The 19,616-nt window shown below is 41.5% G+C and overlaps 1 protein-coding gene across 1 annotated transcript in view; it reads left to right on the forward strand.

The window, feature by feature from the left end:
- Positions 1 to 19,616, forward strand: part of LAPTM4B (lysosomal protein transmembrane 4 beta) — a 99,203-nt gene that overhangs the window by 20,348 nt on the left and 59,239 nt on the right. Inside the window, exon 2 of the mRNA XM_055303398.1 lies at positions 10,216 to 10,327. Coding sequence (XP_055159373.1) covers positions 10,216 to 10,327 — 112 coding nt within the window. The remainder of the gene's footprint in view (positions 1 to 10,215; positions 10,328 to 19,616) is intronic.

Genomic DNA, 19,616 nt, shown 5'->3' on the forward strand with positions numbered 1-19,616 from the left:
ATCTCCTTGTGAAGTCTTTCAGCTTCTCCCTGAGCCACATTAGTATAGCAGAATTCCTTTTCACTCTGAATGAAACATCCAGTGGATTTGGCTGTCTTCTCCACTAGACGATAAGCTACCTTGCGGTGTTGGCCATAATATGTATGTGATGTCTACCACAGTATATGGCCTATATTTGTTGCCTAAGAGATAATTTCTGAACAGTTGAATGAATTACTTAATGAATGTTCGAGCATTCTGTATTTCTGGTTGTTGATGTATTTACCCCATGGAACTACTGATCTTTGGGGGCAACAGCCATGTGTTACTCCTTGTGTAGCCCAGTTTCGAGCAGAATATTGGTAACATAGTACATGAACGGATTTACTCAATTTCTTAGACAAATAGGATTTTACAATAAATCCAATTTTCACCCCAGAATATATTTACCACAGTAACAAAGTGTCAGAGCAAGTGTCAGAAACTTACTTACTTACTTACTTTATTTATTTTATTTATTTATTTTTAAAGATTTTATTTATTTATTCATGAGAGACACTGAGAGGCAGAGACACAGGCAGAGGGAGAAACAGGCTCCATGCAGGAAGCCTGATGTGGGACTCGATCCCAGGTCTCCAGGATCACACCCTGGGCTGAAGGCAGCGCCAAATCGCTGAGCCACCTGGGCTGCCCAGAAACTTATTTTAATATCAGAACAGGACCATATAGATGAGCTTATTTGAATAAGAAAGTGCATTTGGATCAGAGTTCTAAAATTAGATTCAAAATTTTTTTAAGATTTTATTTATTTGGCAGAGAGATAGAGTCAGAGAGCACAAATGGGGGGGAAAGGGGCAGAAAGAGAGGGAGAAGCAGGCTCCCCACTGAGCAGGTGGCCTGATGCAGGGCTCAATCCCAGGACCGCGGGATCATGACCTGAAACCAAACGCAACATTTAATGAACTAAGCTGCCCAGGTGCCTCAGATTTAAAGGTATTTCAAGTAAAAAGTTCATACTTTCATTTCATTTTGATTTGCCTGTTGAAGTTGGACCCAAGTGAAAGGCACATCTGCCATTATTAGCTTTTAAAAATTATTATTATTTTTTTAAAGTGGAGAAGGGGCATAGGGAGAATCTTAAGCAGACTGCACACCAGAGTGGAGCCTCATGTGGGGCTCAGTCTCACAACCCTGAAATCATGACCTGAGCCAAAATCAAGTCTGACTGACCCACCTCAGTTTAACCAAGTAAGCTACTCAGGTGCCCCTGCCATTATTAGCTTTATTTATTTATTTATTTTCAAATATTTGAGTATCAAAATTAGCCAACTAGGGTAACCTGGCTGGCTCAGTTGGTGGAACATAAGACTCTTGATCTTGGAGTCATGAGTTTGAGCCCCAAACTTTTTTAAAAAGTTAAAAAAAATAACCAATTATCTGAAATCAGCATATCTGATTATAAGCCATATATATATATATATATATATATATATATTTATTTATTTTTAACCTTTTTACTGTGAGTATTCTACACATACAGAAAATGCACAAAATACAACCAAATAGTTAATATATCTACCACTCAAGTCTGACTTTTCTCTGAAAGGTTACCCTAAAGATGACAATATACATCCTTGACTTTTAAAAATCTCATATTTACTGGTACTTTAATCCTCTTCCTGGGCAATGCAAGGATTTAAGATCAGTTCAATTCCAGTTATCTGCTCTTGGTTTATAGGCTGTTGTATACTTTGAATCTATTTCTATTTGCACTCACAAGTCATTATGACTGTTACTGCGTTACCAATATTCACAAATTGCCAACATAATTATCATTTCTGTTATTCTTCTTTGTACATCTTCAGCCTTTTATCTGGCATCATTTTTCTTTTGCCCAAAGAATACTTTCACTGCTGAGCTGCTGGTGACAGATTCCCTCAGTTTTGTCCAAAAGTATAATTTATTAATTTTCCTGAGAGTTGTCTAATGGGTTAAACTCATCCACTGTATTCATGATTTGGCTACTGCAGTTTTTCATTCTAAAACCTCTTTATTCTTTTCAAATCTGTCCTTTTTTTTTTTTTTGATGCTAGTTCCCTACCAAAATTCTCCTTGTGCTTTTTATCTGTCTCCTTGCTTTTCATAAACATAGCCACTTTAGAGGGCATGCTCACTTACTTCAATATCGAGAGTACCTATGTTTTTCTTGTCTGTCCTTTCTCCTGATTCTTGTTCTAAGAGACTTGTCTTTTCCTGTTTCTTGTATTCTGGACATTGCACTTGAAAAATTAAAAAAAAAATTCAAGGCATTGGATGATATAATCTTTCTCCACCGGGATTTTAGTAGCTTTTATAGGGGTCTGGCACCTGGAGAGTGGCTAAATCCAGTTTCAATACTCAGATGATGCAAAGCTGGGCTGTGCCCCTTTGAAGGCTTGTCTACTTCTGGTTCACCTTCCTTCAGTGGTCAGGCCCCTGTGGGTCCTTAGGGCAAAGCCCTGGGAAATCTACCCTCTATTTCCACCCAGGAGGCCCTTGACTGCCTGGCCCAGTGAGGCTGTCACGGGTACTGCTCAGGCTCTTAGCTCTCATCCATCTCTAACAGAATCAACAGATACCCTGGGGTATTTCTGCCTTCTGCATCTTGGACCAGTAATTCTTCACTGCTTCATTAGCTCTCATGCTTTCTCACAGACATGGGTTCTTTGTCCAGATTCCTAATTGTCCTCAGAGAGAAATTGATTTGTATTGCTTATTTCACCATTATTGGAAGTGGCAAATCTCTTAATTATTATTATTTTATTTTACTCTGACATTTCTCCTCTGAAATATCTATTTCCAAGATTTCTCTTGAACGCCTGGCCAGATTTACTTGTTATTGATCATTTTCTTTCTATTGATTGTTTTTAGAGAATCAAGTTTCATAAAAATATTTTATAACTTTTTATATTAAAAATATTTTTGAAGTTTTAAATATTTGTTCCTAACTCTAAAAGCAGTTTATGCTCATGTTAGCACTCTGGAGAATACAAAAAAGAGAGACAATGATAATGAAAGGTATAAGTCCTTTGGAGTGCCTGGGTGGCTTAGTGGTAGTCTGCCTTTGGCTCAGGTCATGATCCCTGGGCCCTGAGATAGAGCCCCCCCAATTAGGCTCTGTGCTCTGTGGGGAATCTGCTTCTCTCTCTTCCTCTGCCCCTCCCCTCGCTCCTGCTCTCTCTCTCACTCTCATTCACTCTCAAGTAAATGAAACCTTTCTTTTAAAAAAAAGGTACATCTGCAAACCTACTACCTGGTTTATATATAAAATTGTATGTTTTAGTGTTTTTAGTCTGTGAATTATACATATGAACATATCACACATATACATAGAACTGGAGTAACATTTTTATACTGTAGTTTTCATTTAACACACTGAACATTTTTTAAAATTTTTATTTATTTATGATAGTCACAGAGAGAGAGAGAGAGGCAGAGACACAGGCAGAGGGAGAAGCAGGCTCCATGCACCGGGAGCCCGACGTGGGATTCGATCCCGGGTCTCCAGGATCGCGCCCTGGGCCAAAGGCAGGTGCCAAACCGCTGCGCCACCCAGGGATCCCCACACTGAACATTTTTTATTGTTAACACTTTGAAATATGATTTTTAATGCTTAAGATTCTATTATTTGGTAGTAATATTATTAAGCCATTCTACTTTTGTTTCAAGTTTTCTTTTTTTTTTTAAATTTTTATTTATTTATGATAGTCACACACAGAGAGAGAGAGAGGCAGAGACACAGGCAGAGGGAGAAACAGGCTCCATGCACCGGGAGCCCGACGTGGGATTCGATCCTGGGTCTCCAGGATCGCGCCGTGGGCCAAAGGCAGGCGCCAAACCGCTGCGCCACCCAGGGATCCCTGTTTCAAGTTTTCATTATAGATAAGTCTGCAGTCATTTTTGAACAGCATTTTCAGTACAAATTTCTGACTGTTGTGTAACGATTATCTCAGTGAATTTGAATATTATTAAGGTTCTCATGTTGAAGCTTTTAAAAAATGAGCTGATAATTACATTTAACATTTTCAGTTGTTTAGACTGAAGCTGTAGGTATCACTGTTCACTTAGGACGTGATATATGTTTTAAGGTTAAGAGCATTTTGGCTGGGACCCCCGGGTGGCTCAGCGGTTTAGCGTCTGCCTTTGGCCCAGGGCGTGATCCTCGAGTCCTGGGATCGAGTCCCACGTTGGGTTCCCTGCATGGAGCCTGCTTCTCCCTCTGCCTACATCTCTGCCTCTCTCTGTGTGTCTCTCATGAATAAATAAATAAAACCTTTGAAAAAAATAATAAAGAGCATTCTGGATCCCTGGAGAACATACAATGGTCTCATCACTAAAGTAATTGGACAGAAGTTGAATTTATTTACATACGGAAGTAATCATTGTCAAGACCAAGGAAAAAAATATGTGACACCACGGGAACACTTTGTAAATAGAACAGGAACAGTTTGTACACGACCTATCCAGAGAGACAAAGGAAGTCCAAGCCTAAATGAGCATTAGCTGAACAAGATCACAAATATGCCCACTCTTTCTTTTACATTTAGATCAGCTGTGGTCATTACATAATCTGCTCCTGGCAAGTCTTTGTGTCTTCTTCATTCTCATTTGCAGTGACATTTCGTTCTTAATCAGAGCTGATGATTGGGTGATTTTTGATGATGATTGGGTGATCCTCTCTCTTTCAGGAAGTCCTTCCTACCCAGTGTTCTTTGGGCTTTGACTTAATTTGACCTTTTCCACCTGAGTGTGTAGTAGCCACCTTGGATAGTCCTCTCCTGGCTCCTTTGCATAGACCGCAGCCCTCATGGATCCTCTGTCAACCTACTGTAGTCACTATATATATCACCCATGGCGTGCCAAATCCCCATCCAGCAGTAGAGGTTTTATGACACAGTGCATACGTGTCAACACACAGTTTTCTTATGCCCATTTCACTCTGATGAAAAGAACACAGTGGTGACTAGTCCTCTGTGATATGTAACGACCTTACCATCACATCTTTGTTTTATCTTTGTCCCCAACTTTCTCGACTATCTTGTAAAGAACTAGGGCAGCTGGAAGGGCAGTTGGCTCCAAGACTGTGGTCTGTGGCTTGTGAGTCTGGAGAGAAGAGCCACAGGGCTGGTGCCATGGAGGAGAAGATGACAGTGAGCAGAGCAGCTAGGGCACAGCCAGGTGCAGGAACCAGGGCCCATGGTGGAGCGAGAAGCACACTGAACCAGTGACCAGAACTCTGCTGCCGGGAGTGATGTGACGGGTACAGGCGGCCAGAGCAAAACCAGGGCTGGCCCGAACACCAAAGGTCGACTAAAAACAGGCGGAAAACATGATTCTTTGGGCCTCCGCGAAGTACTTTCCAGCACAACATGTCTAAAATCAGCCTCATCTAGCCTCTGTCATGTCCCATATTTCTGGTAGTAACAAGGTGGGATCCTATTACCCAGCCTTGAAACACCGAGGCTTGTTTGTGTCCCGTTATCTTTGCCTCTCGTCAGTGAATATGGCTCTGATGATGCTGCCTCACCACATGGAAAGGCCTTGGAGTTCCAACTGTGGCCCTTCTAACACTAGGACCTGAGGTGAGGTCCCTTCACCTCTGAAAGTAACCTGTGAGACCACGGTCCCACCATGCTGTCTTGAGAATACAGGAAAGTGGAAGGAACCTCTTGTTACTCCTCAGGAGAGCGGTGCAGTGCTCTCCAGCTCAAGGGGCCTCTCTCCTGCTGAGCCCCCCATCTCTTCTGGTTTGGTCTTCCTAGTGACAGGACTCTGATCGTGTCTCACCCCAGCTCAGAAACCTTTATGGCATCTTCATTAACTATAAGCTTGAAGCCCCAGGCTCCTGTCCTGCTCCTAAGGACCATCCACTATCCAGTCTTAATCTGCATTTCTTTCCTTTTCTTTTTTTCTCTAAAGAATTATTGATTTCTTTCAGAGAGAGAGAGTTAGCATGAGTGGGGGAGGGATAAAGGGAGAAAGAGACAAACAGTCTCCCCATACTGAGCATGGAGCCTGACAAGGGCCTGGATCCCAGAACCCCAAGCTCATGGCTTGAGCCGAAATCAAGACTCCCGTACTCAACCGCTAAGCCTCCCAGGCCCCCACCCCAGCCTGCATTTCTGTTCTAATTCTCCTACACTTAACCTTGCCTGCTGTGTTCAGCCGCATTGAGCTGCTTACTCTCTATTCAGTACAGGCCCCCATCCCAGTGGCCCTACTCAGACTGAATGTGTTCTTTTCCACACTGCTAAGCTTCCAAAACCTTCCTATCTCTCTGTCCCCTGTCCCAAGTGCTCCCATCTCTACAATGCCTCCCTGTGCCCTCAGTCTCAGGCTCAGGCTTCTAATCCCTTTCTCTGAACTTCCATTAGTCTTTCTCTGAACTCTTGGCATGCTTACTGCTGTATGCTTTGTGTTATTTGGGCACATGACTTATTTAACTTCATATTCTGAGTCCAGGAGCATTCTTCCTAAGCACTTAGTGCAGTTCCTATCTGTTGTTGCAGTTAGCAAATGTATTGTGATAAGTAAACCAGGCGTGGGGATAATAATAAGCTGATTAAGAGCTGACAGATGCTTTCTCCACTGAGTATTCTTAGCTCCCTTGGCAAACATAAGTTGACCATATATGCATGGGCTTTTCTGGGCTTTCAGTTCTGTTCCATTGGCCCATGTGTTTATGCCAGTACTACACTTTTAATTACCATAAATTTGTTTTTGTTTTTTTAAGATTTTATTTATTTATTTGAGAGAGAGCACCAGCAGGGGGAGGAGCAGAGGGAGAGGGAGAAGCAGGCTCCCTGCTGAGCACAGAGCCCGACTTGGGGCTCCACCCTAGGACTCCTGAGATTATGATCTGAGCTGAAGGCAGACGCTTAACTGACTGAGCCACCCAGGTGCCCCTAATACTATAAATTTAATAAAATCTGAAATCAGAAAATAAAATGAGTTGACAGATGTGTTGAAACTAAAAAGACAGGACAACAGCGGTCTATTGCTAGCTGAGTGGCAGCCAGGTCATGTTCCATGCCAGCCAAGAGCTGTTATGTGGTTCTTCTTGAGGTGTAAAGAGGTAAGTGAACTCATTGGAGTGGCCATTATATGCCAGTCACTCTGCTAGATGTTTTACTTGATTTACTCCTTTGAACCCCAATCAGATCACGTTCTTCCCTTTCTTTCTTTCTTTTTTTTTTTTAAAAAAGCTTTTATTTATTTATTCATGAGAGACACACACAGAGAGAGGGGCAGAGACACAGGCAGAGGGAGAAGCAGGCTCCATGCAGGGAGCTCGACATGGGGCTCGATCCCAGGGCCCCAGGATCACACTCCAGGCCGAAGGCAGGCACCAAACCGCTGAACCACCCAGGGATCCCCTCTTGTACCCTTAAAATAAAACCCAAACTCTGTAACACTAGCCCTACAGAATCCCTAAATGTGTCCTTCATGTCCTTAACCGGATACACTGCCCTGCCTCCTCACTCCACCCAACCTCCACTGCTCCTTAAAGCTTTGCCTGTAAATCCTAGGTGTATGTTTTCCCTTTTCAGCCTCAAAACTGTGACCCATTATGGTAATAGTGAATATGCTGTCTTTGTATGGTGGCTTACTTTTTCAAAAATACAATCTTAGGTGATTTCGTCTCTGATCTTATTTCAGTTGGTAATCTTAGGACTGCCTTTTGCAAAGACAGGAGTATAGAGGGAATGAAGTGCCAAGAAAACTGGACAGTGTATCAAAGCACATCTTTGCTAAACATCACAAGCCAGCTGTAGGACTAACTCATACCTTTCTTTAAGCTTTAGATATGTTCAGATAAGCTTTCTTCAAATAGAGTTTGGCTAACCACACTGTCTTTAAAACGTGCTATGAAGTTTCTAGGATCTTTGAAGAGAAACAAGCAACCAGTAGTTCTAATAACCACTGTGGGGAGGGTAATTGGTGGATAGCAATAGGAAGGAAACTGACTTTTCACTATATACTCTTTTGTACCTTAAGAAATTTTTTTTTATTTTTTTATTTATGATAGTCACAGAGAGAGAGAGAGGCAGAGACACAGGCAGAGGGAGAAGCAGGCTCCATGCACTGGGAGCCCGATGTGGGATTCGATCCCGGGTCTCCAGGATCGTGCCCTGGGCCAAAGGCAGGCGCCAAACCGCTGCGCCACCCAGGGATCCCAAGAAATTTTTTAACCACATATTTGTAATGGTTATTTATGTTAACTTTATATATATGTACATACATTTGTATACATACATGTATGTACGTGTATTTTACATGCACAGGATACATATGTATACTCTGAAATTGCTATTCATTCTCATTATTGTCATTTTATTTCAAAAAGCAATCAGATCATATGAGACAATTTGGAAAAAAAGAGGAAGAAAAATAATTATTCTGAATCTTACAATAATCCTTAAACGACCACTTGGGATTGCCATTGAAAAATGAATTCTGGGGTGCCTGGGGTGGCCCAGTCGGTTGAGCCTCCGACTCTTGATTTTGGCTCAGGTCATGATCTCAGGGTCCTAGGATTGAGCCCCACATTGGCTCCACCCTCAGCACAGAATCTGCTTATTCCTTTCCCCTGTCCTCCCCCCATGCTTGCTCTCTCAAATAAATGAATAAGTAAATAAATAAAATACTTAAAAAAAGAAAAATGAATTCTGGAGTAGATGTTTTGTAGAACAAACAACCTGACATTCCCTTTGAACCTGTTCTGTAAGTAGGTATACCAAATATGAATTTTATAGTAGTTTTTATAGAAATTTATATAGTTTTTATGGAATTTTATAGTTTAGGCCTTTAGTTACTCTTGTAAGTAAAAGAATTTCCTCTACATAATCTTCATGGTCATTCATTTCTCTACCCCATTCTGACAAGAATAAAAAAACACATGCAAAAAGGAGAAATAACCCAGTCTCATCCTGAGCCTCACCTAAGCTTTTACCACACCTGCCCCTCCAGCCCCACCGCAGTTGGTACATGGATATATAGCATGTAGCAAGGGCAGTTAGGAAGAATAAAGGAAGTAGAAATTGTAGAATGGCCAGAATTTCCCAATTAGTTGGATGTAGAGTTAAGGAAGATAGCCCAAAGATAATCAGGTTTTAAGTATAAACAGCAAGCTAAAAGATTAGGTTTTAGGAATCAAGATTCCTAAAACTCCATTTCTGCAGATTGTTAGCTGCCCTATCTTCTGTAATGTTCTTAACTCCCAAGCCTCAGTTTCTTCGTCTATAACATGGGGATAATTTAGTGCCAATTTCACTAGTTTATTGGATGGCTTAAGAGCATGGGTCCATATAAAGCACTTAGTGTAGCGCTTGAGTGTTTTCCACTTTTTTTTAAAAAAGATTTTATTTATTTATTCATGAGAGAGAGAGAGAGGGGCAGAGACACAGGCAGAGGGAGAAACAGGCTCCATGCAGGGAGCCTGACGTGAGACTCAATCCTGGGTCCCCAGGATCACGCCTTGGGCTGAATGAAGGGGGCGCTAAACCACTGAGCCACCCAGGATGCCCTCCACTTTTAATGATTAACCATGATGCTAGTTTTTTAAGATAGAGAACATAAAAAGAGGAACAGAGACAGGAGATGGTGAAGGAAGGTGATTTCCATTTAGACGAGCTAAATTTAAAGTACCCAAGGGATGTTTATTCTGCAGTCTCCAGAAGGCAGAGGCGGGCCTGGGGTGGATAGGGGCCTCACCTCCCCTGTGCTACAAGAGGAATGATCCTGGCTCTGCCACTATACTGTGGTTTTGCATTCATTTTCTGTTACCTAAATGATTGCAAAGCTCAAATTGTATGAATCTGTGAAAATATTTGATCACCTGGAAGGCCTTGTGATTGCTTATCAGAGTACACTCTGCTAACTGGCGAGTTTGTGGGTTTTTCCAGCTTTGGGCGGGGGTGCTATTTATGTTGAGTGGTCTGCTTGCTACTTCAGAGTTTCTGCCCTGAGGCAGCAGGAGGTGACATCTAGCTGTCTGCCACAACCAAGCCAAGAGCCCTTGGTCTGAATGAGCATGTGGTGCTTCTGCCTTGGGAATGTTCTCCTGCCCCTCAGGACAGTGGCTTAGTGTTGAATGGGAGGAGTCTCTGTTGAAGTTAAATTCCATATGATCAGTTTAAGTCCTGTTATAAAGAACATATCCTGGAGGTACTTAAATTTTTTTCCTTCTTATTGCAGATCATCAACGCTGTGGTGCTGCTAATTCTGCTGAGCGCCCTGGCTGACCCAGACCAGTACCACTTTTCAAGTTCTGAGCTAGGTGGCGACTTTGAGTTCATGGATGATGCCAGTAAGTACATCAGATAGCAGTTGTAGATCTTCTGGTATTTTTCAAGGGCAGGGAATCCTGCTGTCAGTTCTTCCTGCTAAATTTCAAATATTGATTCATGGGCCCATTTGAACTGATACATCACTTTCTTTCCATGGTTACAAATCAGAACAACAAATACTTATGTGCTGCTTGTGCTCTGCCCCTGTTCTAAGTGCAAGAGTCTAAATAAGATCTCTTTCTTTTTTTTTATTGCACCTTGCATTAACTTTCCCATCTTTTAAATTATTGCTTTGTCATAGTCTTTTTACCCTGGGCCTTTTGGCCTTTTTGAGAGGATGGGAAGTAAATGGCAGGAAGCAAGGTCAAAAGGTCACACATATCTATATCATTGTGTCTTCTATTATGTCTCTGTATTCACCTTTCTTTTAGGAGATGATCATTCTCTGTTCCAGAAACTGTGCTCATTATTTGGTGGACTTGGGCTTTTTTCTAATAACTAAAAACATACACAGGGATATGGTTGTGGGATAGGCCAGAAGGAGGCTAGGCACCCAGCTCTTAAGATCATGGATACCTGAACATTTTATAATTATAGTTATGCTGTGTCCACACTTAAAGGGGGAGTATTGTGCATAATCCCAAACAAAAGATCATGCAAATTTAATTGGAGACCTATAAATGCATTAAAAAAATGTTGGGGCAAAATGAGTAAGGTGGGGAAAGAGCGACTCGAGATGGGTGTTAGGCATAGATCAGGAACATTCGAAAGACCATGAGGCTTGTGGGTTCTATTCTCAGGGTGAGAAAAATCACTATTCAGTGGTTTTCAGAATTCAGTGGTTATGCACTGATGTGTCTTCTGCAGATTGCTTTCATTGCTAAGAAGAGGATGCATTTAGGAGACTGGTGTGTGAGCACAGAAGCCAGGACACTAGTTTGGAGGTGTTTCCCTGTGATCCAAGACTGTACTGAGGTTAGGGAAGAGGGTGGGTTTTGGAGGTAGGATTGATAGACCTTGTTAGTGTGGGTAAGAAAGGAAAGGGAGGAATCCAAGATGATCCCTGCTTTCCAGCTTGAATAAAAGACCTGAGCTTCAGTGAGGTGAGAGAGTCTGGGGTCAGGAGATGAGAGTACACCTGACGGAGGGAGCTCGACTTTGCTTTAAGTGATTCACTGCGTTTGTTAGGAGTCTAGGCTCTGAAGCAAAAGACCTTAGTCTGAATCCTGACTGTGCCATGTATTTTTTTTAAGATTTTTATTTGTTTATTCATGAGAGACAGAGAGAGAGAGAGAGAGAGAGAGAGAGAGAGGCAGAGAGACACAGGCAGAGGGAGAAGCAGGCTCCATGCAGGGAGCCTGATGTGGGACTCGATCCAAGGACTCCAGGATCATGCCCTGGGCTGAAGGCAGGCCCCAAACCGCTGAGCCACCCAGGGATCCCCTGTGCCATGTATTAAATGTGTTAACATGGGGCTACTTAACTTAGTGTGTCTTCTATTCCCAGTCTGCAAGATAGGGTTGATCATAGTATCTGCCTCATGGGATAGTCATGGTGATTAAATCAATTAGTGCATGAAAAATGCTTAGAATGCAGTCTGGGCCATGGTAAGTGCTCAATATATTTTGCTTTTACTAACCATTCTTATTTAGGTATGGTCCAGTTGGAATATGAGTCTTAGAGTAGAGAGATTAAAATGGGGGGTGGCTCTGTAACCCAGAACCCAATGTCTGGGCTGATGTAAATTTGAGCACAGCAGCCTAAAATGGTATTTATATTAAGGACATAGTGAAAGGAAAAGGAAAGGGGTCCCAGATTGTGCCCTGTAGGAGCGCCAACAGTAGAGGTCAGAACAGGAGCCTGAGAGGAACTGGTACTGAAGTAAACAGAAAACCAGGAGATGCTTTCTTTTCTTTTTTATTAAAGATTTATTTATCTATTTTAGAGAGAGACAGAGAGAGAAAAAAAAGAGCAGAGTGAAAGGGACAGGCAGACAGCCTTGCTGAGCGTGGAGTTCAACACAGGGCTCAGTCTCATGCTCTTAAGATCATGACCTAGAACCGAAACCAAGAGTTGGCTGCCCAACCTACTGAGCCATCCAAGTGCCCCCAGGAGATGCTTTCTATCTGTCGCCTTCCACTACCGTAACTTTGTAATATGTACTAAGCAATCAGGACATTATATTCTGGAGTGTGGGACCTTGTCAGACTGAGATGAGGCTTCTGCTATAACATTGCTCCTTCTGTCTATTTTGAATGACCCTGTTACTTTTACAGATTTTCCAGAAAGGGTAATGAGTTCTGTTAATATTAAATTAATATCTCTGCCTTCCCTCCCTTTAGCTAAAAGACCATGTAGTCTATATGTATAATGTTTGATTGATATTTATTTATTTATTTATTTATTTTTTGGATTGACATTTAAAAACAAATTATCTTTCACTGTTTCCAGTAGCAGGATTCCATTTCTAAGGTAATTGAGGTTAGAAAAAGAAGTTTTAAGTGATACAGCTATGGTTCTCTCTGAATCGAACAGTAACACTATATGCCTTGCTCTAATTCCCAGAGATTAAGCTGGTAATGAGCCTCTGGCAGTATAGGCTTAATTTAGCTGACTTCGAAGACTTGCTGGGACTTAAGAGTTTAAAATAGTAATTGTTCTCTAATGTCCTGGATATTAATTCCAGTGCATTTGAGTTTTCTCTCATATCTCATATGTTTGAAGGAAATGAATGAAGAGTTTGTAATTATGGTTAGGACTATCAGTCTTTTGAATCACATGTTATAAAAAGGTACAAAAGAGTAGATATCACTTGAGTAAATCTTTTTTTAACTTCTTTCCACTTACATTTCCTTTTCACATGCTTTTATCTCCTTTTTTTAAAGATTTTATTTATTTACTTGAGAGAGAGCAAAAGAGAGAGAGAGGATGAGCAGAGCGGAGGGGTAGAGGGAGAGGAGGAAGCAGGCTCCCCACTGAGCAGGGATCCTGTGGGGTTCCATCCCAGGACCCCGGGATCATGACCTGAGCCGAAGGCAGACGCTCAACCACTGAGCCACCCAGGAGCCCCTGATCTCCTTTTTAAAACAAATTTGTAGGTCAAAGTTTATCGCGTTTGACAAGCTTTTCTATGTTTTATTCACATATGGATAGAATTAAATAATCCTTGAAATGGGCATAATCAATTGCTTTAAGTAGCAGTTTTAAGTTGTTATCTTTTTGGAATAGTTGTGGCCATCTGCAGATTTTATCCAGAAGGACAGAGCAGGAATGTGTTTCACTTTTCCATATGGTATTTTACTAAAATGATCTGGGAGAAGAAGATGTGTTATTTACATCAGGAAGAGCCATATGCTAGAATCCAGTGGGATAAAGAAAGAAAATATGTAGATTTCTCTTAAAAAAAAAATCTAGCCCTTTAACATTTGTATTTTATTTATTTATTTTTTAAAAAAATTTTTTTTTAATTTTTTTTTTATGATAGTCACAGAGAGAGAGAGAGAGAGAGAGAGGCAGAGACACAGGCAGAGGGAGATGCAGGCTCCATGCACTGGGAGCCCGACGTGGGATTCGATCCCGGGTCTCCAGGATCGCGCCCTGGGCCAAAGGCAGGCACCAAACCGCTGCGCCACCCAGGGATCCCCATAACATTTATATTTTAATATATATTTTATATGATGCAAAAATATTAGTGACAATACATATTTATAATTTATAAAGAAGTACATATTTTTATGTTACACCCTCCTCCCCACCTCCCAAATTGACCATACTAGGAAAGAATAAGGAAGTGTCATCAATTCAAGGAAACTACAGAGACACAACTAATGTCGGTCGTATGAGATCCCGGATTGGATTTTGGAATAATAAAAGGACATTAAGGGGGAGACAAGTGAAATTTACCTAAGTTTTGTAGTCTAATTAATAGTATGATATAAATGTTAATTTCCTGGTTTTGATGATAAATGGTTACTACTAGGGGAAGCAGGATGAAAGGTATACTTGAACTCTCTACTGTTCTTGTAACTTGCCTATATGTCCAAAATGATTTCAGGATAAAAAGTCAAAGAAAAAAATAGTTCAATCTGTTGACTTAGAGGGCCAAAGGATAATGATTAAAAAGCATATATGTGTGGCATTTGGTATTATACACTCATAACATACTTTGAGTAGAAGTAGACTTCATGGCATTTTATTTGTAAAATTTTAATGGATTCGCCAAGAATTGTGGCAGGTAGTATCAGTGTTGTGCGTGGTGCCAAAGAGCCCATCAGTCAAATTAATTTCTGGTTAATTTTGCAGGAGATATGTCTTTTCAGTCAAACTTAGTTTTATTTACCAAGTAGACATGCTTGGCATAAGGAAGGAAATGTACATAAAAATAATCAAGAATTGATGGGTAGCATATATGCCCCCCCACCCCCGATTTAGGATAAAGACACCACTACATTTATTGGAGAAAAGATGATATTTTCAATAAATAGTTCTGGGTGAAATCAATGAGAGAAAAACACATACTTCACAAAAGAAGATATCCATAGAACCAATAAACAGGAAAATATTCTCCACATTATTAGTTGTAAAGGAAATACAGATTATAAGCGCAGTAGTGAAGCACTGCCCCTTTCCAAAGTGGCCAACACTAACCAAACTGATAATACCACCTCTGCTGATAAAGATGTGGAATGGCTGGAATTCCCAGATTGCTGCTGGGAGTATAAATCGTACAACCATTTTTGGGAAAACTAAAGCTAAATATACATCTGCCCTGTGACTCTGCAGTTCCACTCCTAGATATAGACCTTGGAGAAATGAGTGCTTGTGTCCGTCATGAGCCAGGTGTAAAAATGGTCTTAGTAGCTTTATTTATAACAGCTCCAAATTGGAAACAATCCATATTCCCACCAGTGGTAGAATAGACAGAAATGAAGTGATCCAAAATGAAACCATATAAGCAAAAGGGTGATGATGATTCACTGTACTTTTCTATATGTTTGAAAGTTTTGATAAAAAATAAAAATCTAAGAATGAGGTGCCTGGGTGGCTCAGTTGGTTGAGTGTCTGACTCTAGGTTTTAGCTCAGACCATGATCTCAGGATCGTGAGATTGAGTTGGGCTTCACACTGGGCTCTCCCTCTCCCTCTGTCCCTACCCCCACCCATGTGCTCTCTCTCTCTTAAATACATAAAGTAATTAATTTTAAAAATCTAAGAAATAGGAAAAAAGAATGATCAGACTTTCCATATGGCTCTTGGCACTACAGAGTAGAGCTCTCCTTGCTCTGTCATTTAGAAAGGACCCCCAGCTACCTACTTGCTCCAGATACATCCTCCACATACACTAGGCAGTCAGTCTGCACAGTTTGTCTACTGTGCATAAAAATCCCAACAGTCGGGGATCCCTGGATGGTGCAGCGGTTTGGTGCCTGCCTTTGGCCCAGGGCGCGATCCTGGGGACCCGGGATCGAGTCCCACGTCGGGCTCCCGGTGAATGGAGCCTGCTTCTTCCTCTGCCTGTGTCTCTGCCTCTCTGTCTCTCACTGTGTGCCTATCATAAAAAAAAAAAATCCCAACAGTCTTAAGGAAATAGACACACATATGCAGCAGCAGAGGAAGTGAAGCCATAGGAACCATCCTGGTTCCTTTCTTTTCATCCATTTACCTTCTTGTCCTCCCATCTGTGTATTTATCTTTAAGTTGTGTGGCTCAAAAGGTTGCATATTTTACACATTGACTACATCTTGCTTATTATTCTATTTTTATTTTTTTTAAGATTTTATTTATTCATGAGAGACAGAGAGGTAGAGACACAGGCAGAGGGGGAAGCAGGCTCCCTGCGGGGACCCTGGTGGCAGGACTCGAACCAAGGACCCTGGGATCACACCCTGAGCCAAAGGCAGATGTTCAACTACCGAACCACCCAGGTGCCTCTCGCTTATTTTTTTAAAAAAGATAATTCAATGAAAATTCTCAATATTTTTTTACACAGATGTAGATGTAAGACGACCACTAGGGATAATTAAGTGACCTGGATAATCAAGGCCAGCAATTACTATCTCTAGACCTGAAGGAGGGGTGGAGGCCATAGTTACTGGAGCTGGGAATGAGGGACTCATACAGGGTTAACCTCTGCATCAGGATCAGTGATTTCTGGTCTAGGGCCACAGCCAACCAAAGGCAACCTCAGCTTCCCTTTGATCTCATGTCTGGGCTCCATACTGGCTGGACTCCACTTAAGCCAGAGGGTAAGAGAGGCTGTTAGAGCCCATAAGGGTCTGCCTCCTGGGCCAGAGAACTGGATGGTGAAAGGCAAATGGAAGACCTCTGGTAGAATTACTCACTTGTTTAATTGGATGTTCCACCTAACCAGCTATTTTGCCTCCTGCATGTTTCCCCACTTTGTCTGCAAGAATAAAGAACTGTGCTAAATGTCTTGTAAAAATTAGATACATTAAGCCAGGGCACCTCGGTGGCTCAGTTGGTTAAGTGTCTGCCTTCAGCTCAGGTCATGATTTCAGGATCCTGGAATTGAGCCCCACACCGGCTCCCTGCTCAGTGGGGAACCTACTTCTCTCTATCCCACTGTGCCCACCCACTCCCACACATGCTCTCTCTCTCTCAAATAAATAAAATCTTTTAAAAATAAAATAAAATTTGATACATCAAGCCTGCAGATTACTTTTTTTTTTAAAGATGTATTTATTTTAGAGAAAGAGTGAGCAAGCAGGGGAGGGGACAGAGGGAGATGGAAAGAATCTCAAGCAAATTCTGTGATGAGCACAGAGCCCAATGCAGAGCTCGGTCTGATGATCTTGGGATCACGACCTGAGCTAAAACCAAGAGTCGAATGACTGCTAACCCACTGAGCCACCCTGGCACACCGTGCCCCACTTCCCCCCAACCCCCAGATTGCTTTGATTTGTTTGAGCTTCCTAGTTGGCTGGGGATTGAGTGGGAACTAAAATAGCTCAAGCACCCAGTGCTCTTCCTTTTGTGTTGTTTTCTCACCTACAGCTGCTCTGATGATGAATTTTGTTGTTGTTGCTGTTGCTTGCATTTTAATCTGTTTGAAATCAGGCTGTGATTTACCATTTTGTGTGGATGTAGTGTGAGGATCTTGTTTTTCCTCCAAATATTTATTTTGAAAAAAAAATCAAACTTTCAGAAAAGTTTCATGTACAATGAATATCCATCTTGCTTTTTTCATTAATTTCTTTTTTTAAATAAATTAATTTTTTATTGGTGCTCAATTTACCAACATAGAGAATAACACCCAGTGCTCATCCCGTCAAGTGCCCCCTCAATGCCCGTCACCCATTCACCCCCACCCCCGGCCCTCCTCCCCTTCCACCACCCCTAGTTCGTTTCCCAGAGTTAGGAGTCTTTATGTTCTGTGTCCCTTTCTGATATTTCCCACACATTTCTTCTCCCTTCCCTTGTATTCCCTTTCACTATTATTTATATTCCCCAAATGAATGAGAACATACAATGTTTGTCCTTCTCCGATTGACTTACTTCACTCAGCATAATACCCTCCAGTTCCATCCACATTTAAACAAATGGTGGGTATTTGTCGTTTCTAAAGGCTGAGTAATATTCCATTGTATACATAGACCACATCTTCTTTATCCATTCATCTTTCCATGGACACCGACGCTCCTTCCACAGGTTGCCTATTGTGGACATTGCTGCTAGAAACATCGGGGTGCAGGTGTCCCGGCGTTTCATTGCATCTGAATCTTTGGGGTAAATCCCCAGCAGTGCAATTGCTGGGTCGTAGGGCAGGTCTATTTTTAACTCTTTGAGGAACCTCCCGACAGTTTTCCAGAGTGGTTGCACCAGTTCACATTCCCACCAACAGTGTAAGAGGGTTCCCTTTTCTCCACATCCTCTCCAACATTTGTGGTTTCCTGCCTTGTTAATGTTCCCCATTCTGACTGGTGTGAGGTGGTATCTCATTGTGGTTTTGATTTGTATTTCCCTGATGCCCAGTGATGCAGAGCATTTTCTCATGTGCCTGTTGCCCATGTCTATGTCTTCCTATGTGAGATTTCTCTTCATGTCCTTTGCCCATTTCATGATTGGATTGTTTATTTCTTTGGTGTTGAGTTTAATAAGTTCTTTACAGATCTGGAAAACTAGCCCTTTATCTGATACGTCATTTGCAAATATCTTCTCCCATTCTGTAGGTTGTCTTTTAGTTTTGTTGACTGTATCCTTTGCTGTGCAAAAGCTTCTTATCTTGATGAAGTCCCAATAGTTCATTTTTGCTTTTGTTTCTTTTGCCTTCGTGGATGTATCTTGCAAGAAGTTACTGTGGCCGAGTTCAAAAAGGGTGTTGCCTGTGTTCTCCTCTAGGATTTTGATGGAATCTTGTCTCACATTTAGATCTTTCATCCATTTTGAGTTTATCTTTGTGTATGGTGCAAGAGAGTGGTCTAGTTTCATTCTTCTGCATGTGGATGTCCAATTTTCCCAGCACCATTTATTGAAGAGACTGTCTTTCTTCCAGTCGATAGTCTTTCCTCCTTTATCGAATATTAGTTGACCATAAAGTTGAGGGTCCACTTCTGGGTTCTCTATTCTGTTCCGTTGATCTATGTGTCTGTTTTTGTGCCAGTACCACACTGTCTTGATGACCACAGCTTTGTAGTACAACCTGAAATCTGGCATTGTGATGCCCCCACATATGGTTTTCTTTTTTAAAAATACCCTGGCTATTCGAGGTCTTTTCTTATACCACACAAATCTTAAAATAATTTGTTCTAAGTCTCTGAAGAAAGTCCATGGTATTTTGATCGGGATTGCATTAAACGTGTAAATTGCCCTGGGTAACATTCACATTTTTACAATATTAATTCTGCCAATCCATGAGCATGGAATATTTTTCCATCTCTTTGTGTCTTCCTCAATTTCTTTAAGAAGTGTTCTATATTTTTTAGGATATAGATCCTTGACCTCTTTGGTTAGGTTTATTCCTAGGTATCTTAAGCTTTTGGTGCAATTGTAAATGGGACTGACTCCTTAATTTCTCTTTCTTCAGTCTCATTGTTAGTGCATAGAAATGCCACTGACTTCTGGGCATTGATTTTGTATCCTGCCACACTGCCAAATTGCTGTATGAGTTCTAGCAATCTTGGGGTGGACGCTTTTGGGTTTTCTGTGTACAGTATCATGTCATCAGCGAAGAGGGAGAGTTTGACTTCTTCTTTGCCAATTTGAATGCCTTTAATGTCTTTTTGTTGTCTGATTGCTGAGGCTAGGACTTCCAGTACTATGTTGAATAGCAGTGGTGAGAGTGGACATCCCT

The sequence above is a fragment of the Nyctereutes procyonoides genome, unplaced genomic scaffold (assembly GCF_905146905.1).
Source record: "Nyctereutes procyonoides isolate TBG_1078 unplaced genomic scaffold, NYPRO_anot_genome, whole genome shotgun sequence".
Taxonomy (NCBI): Eukaryota; Metazoa; Chordata; class Mammalia; order Carnivora; family Canidae; genus Nyctereutes; species Nyctereutes procyonoides.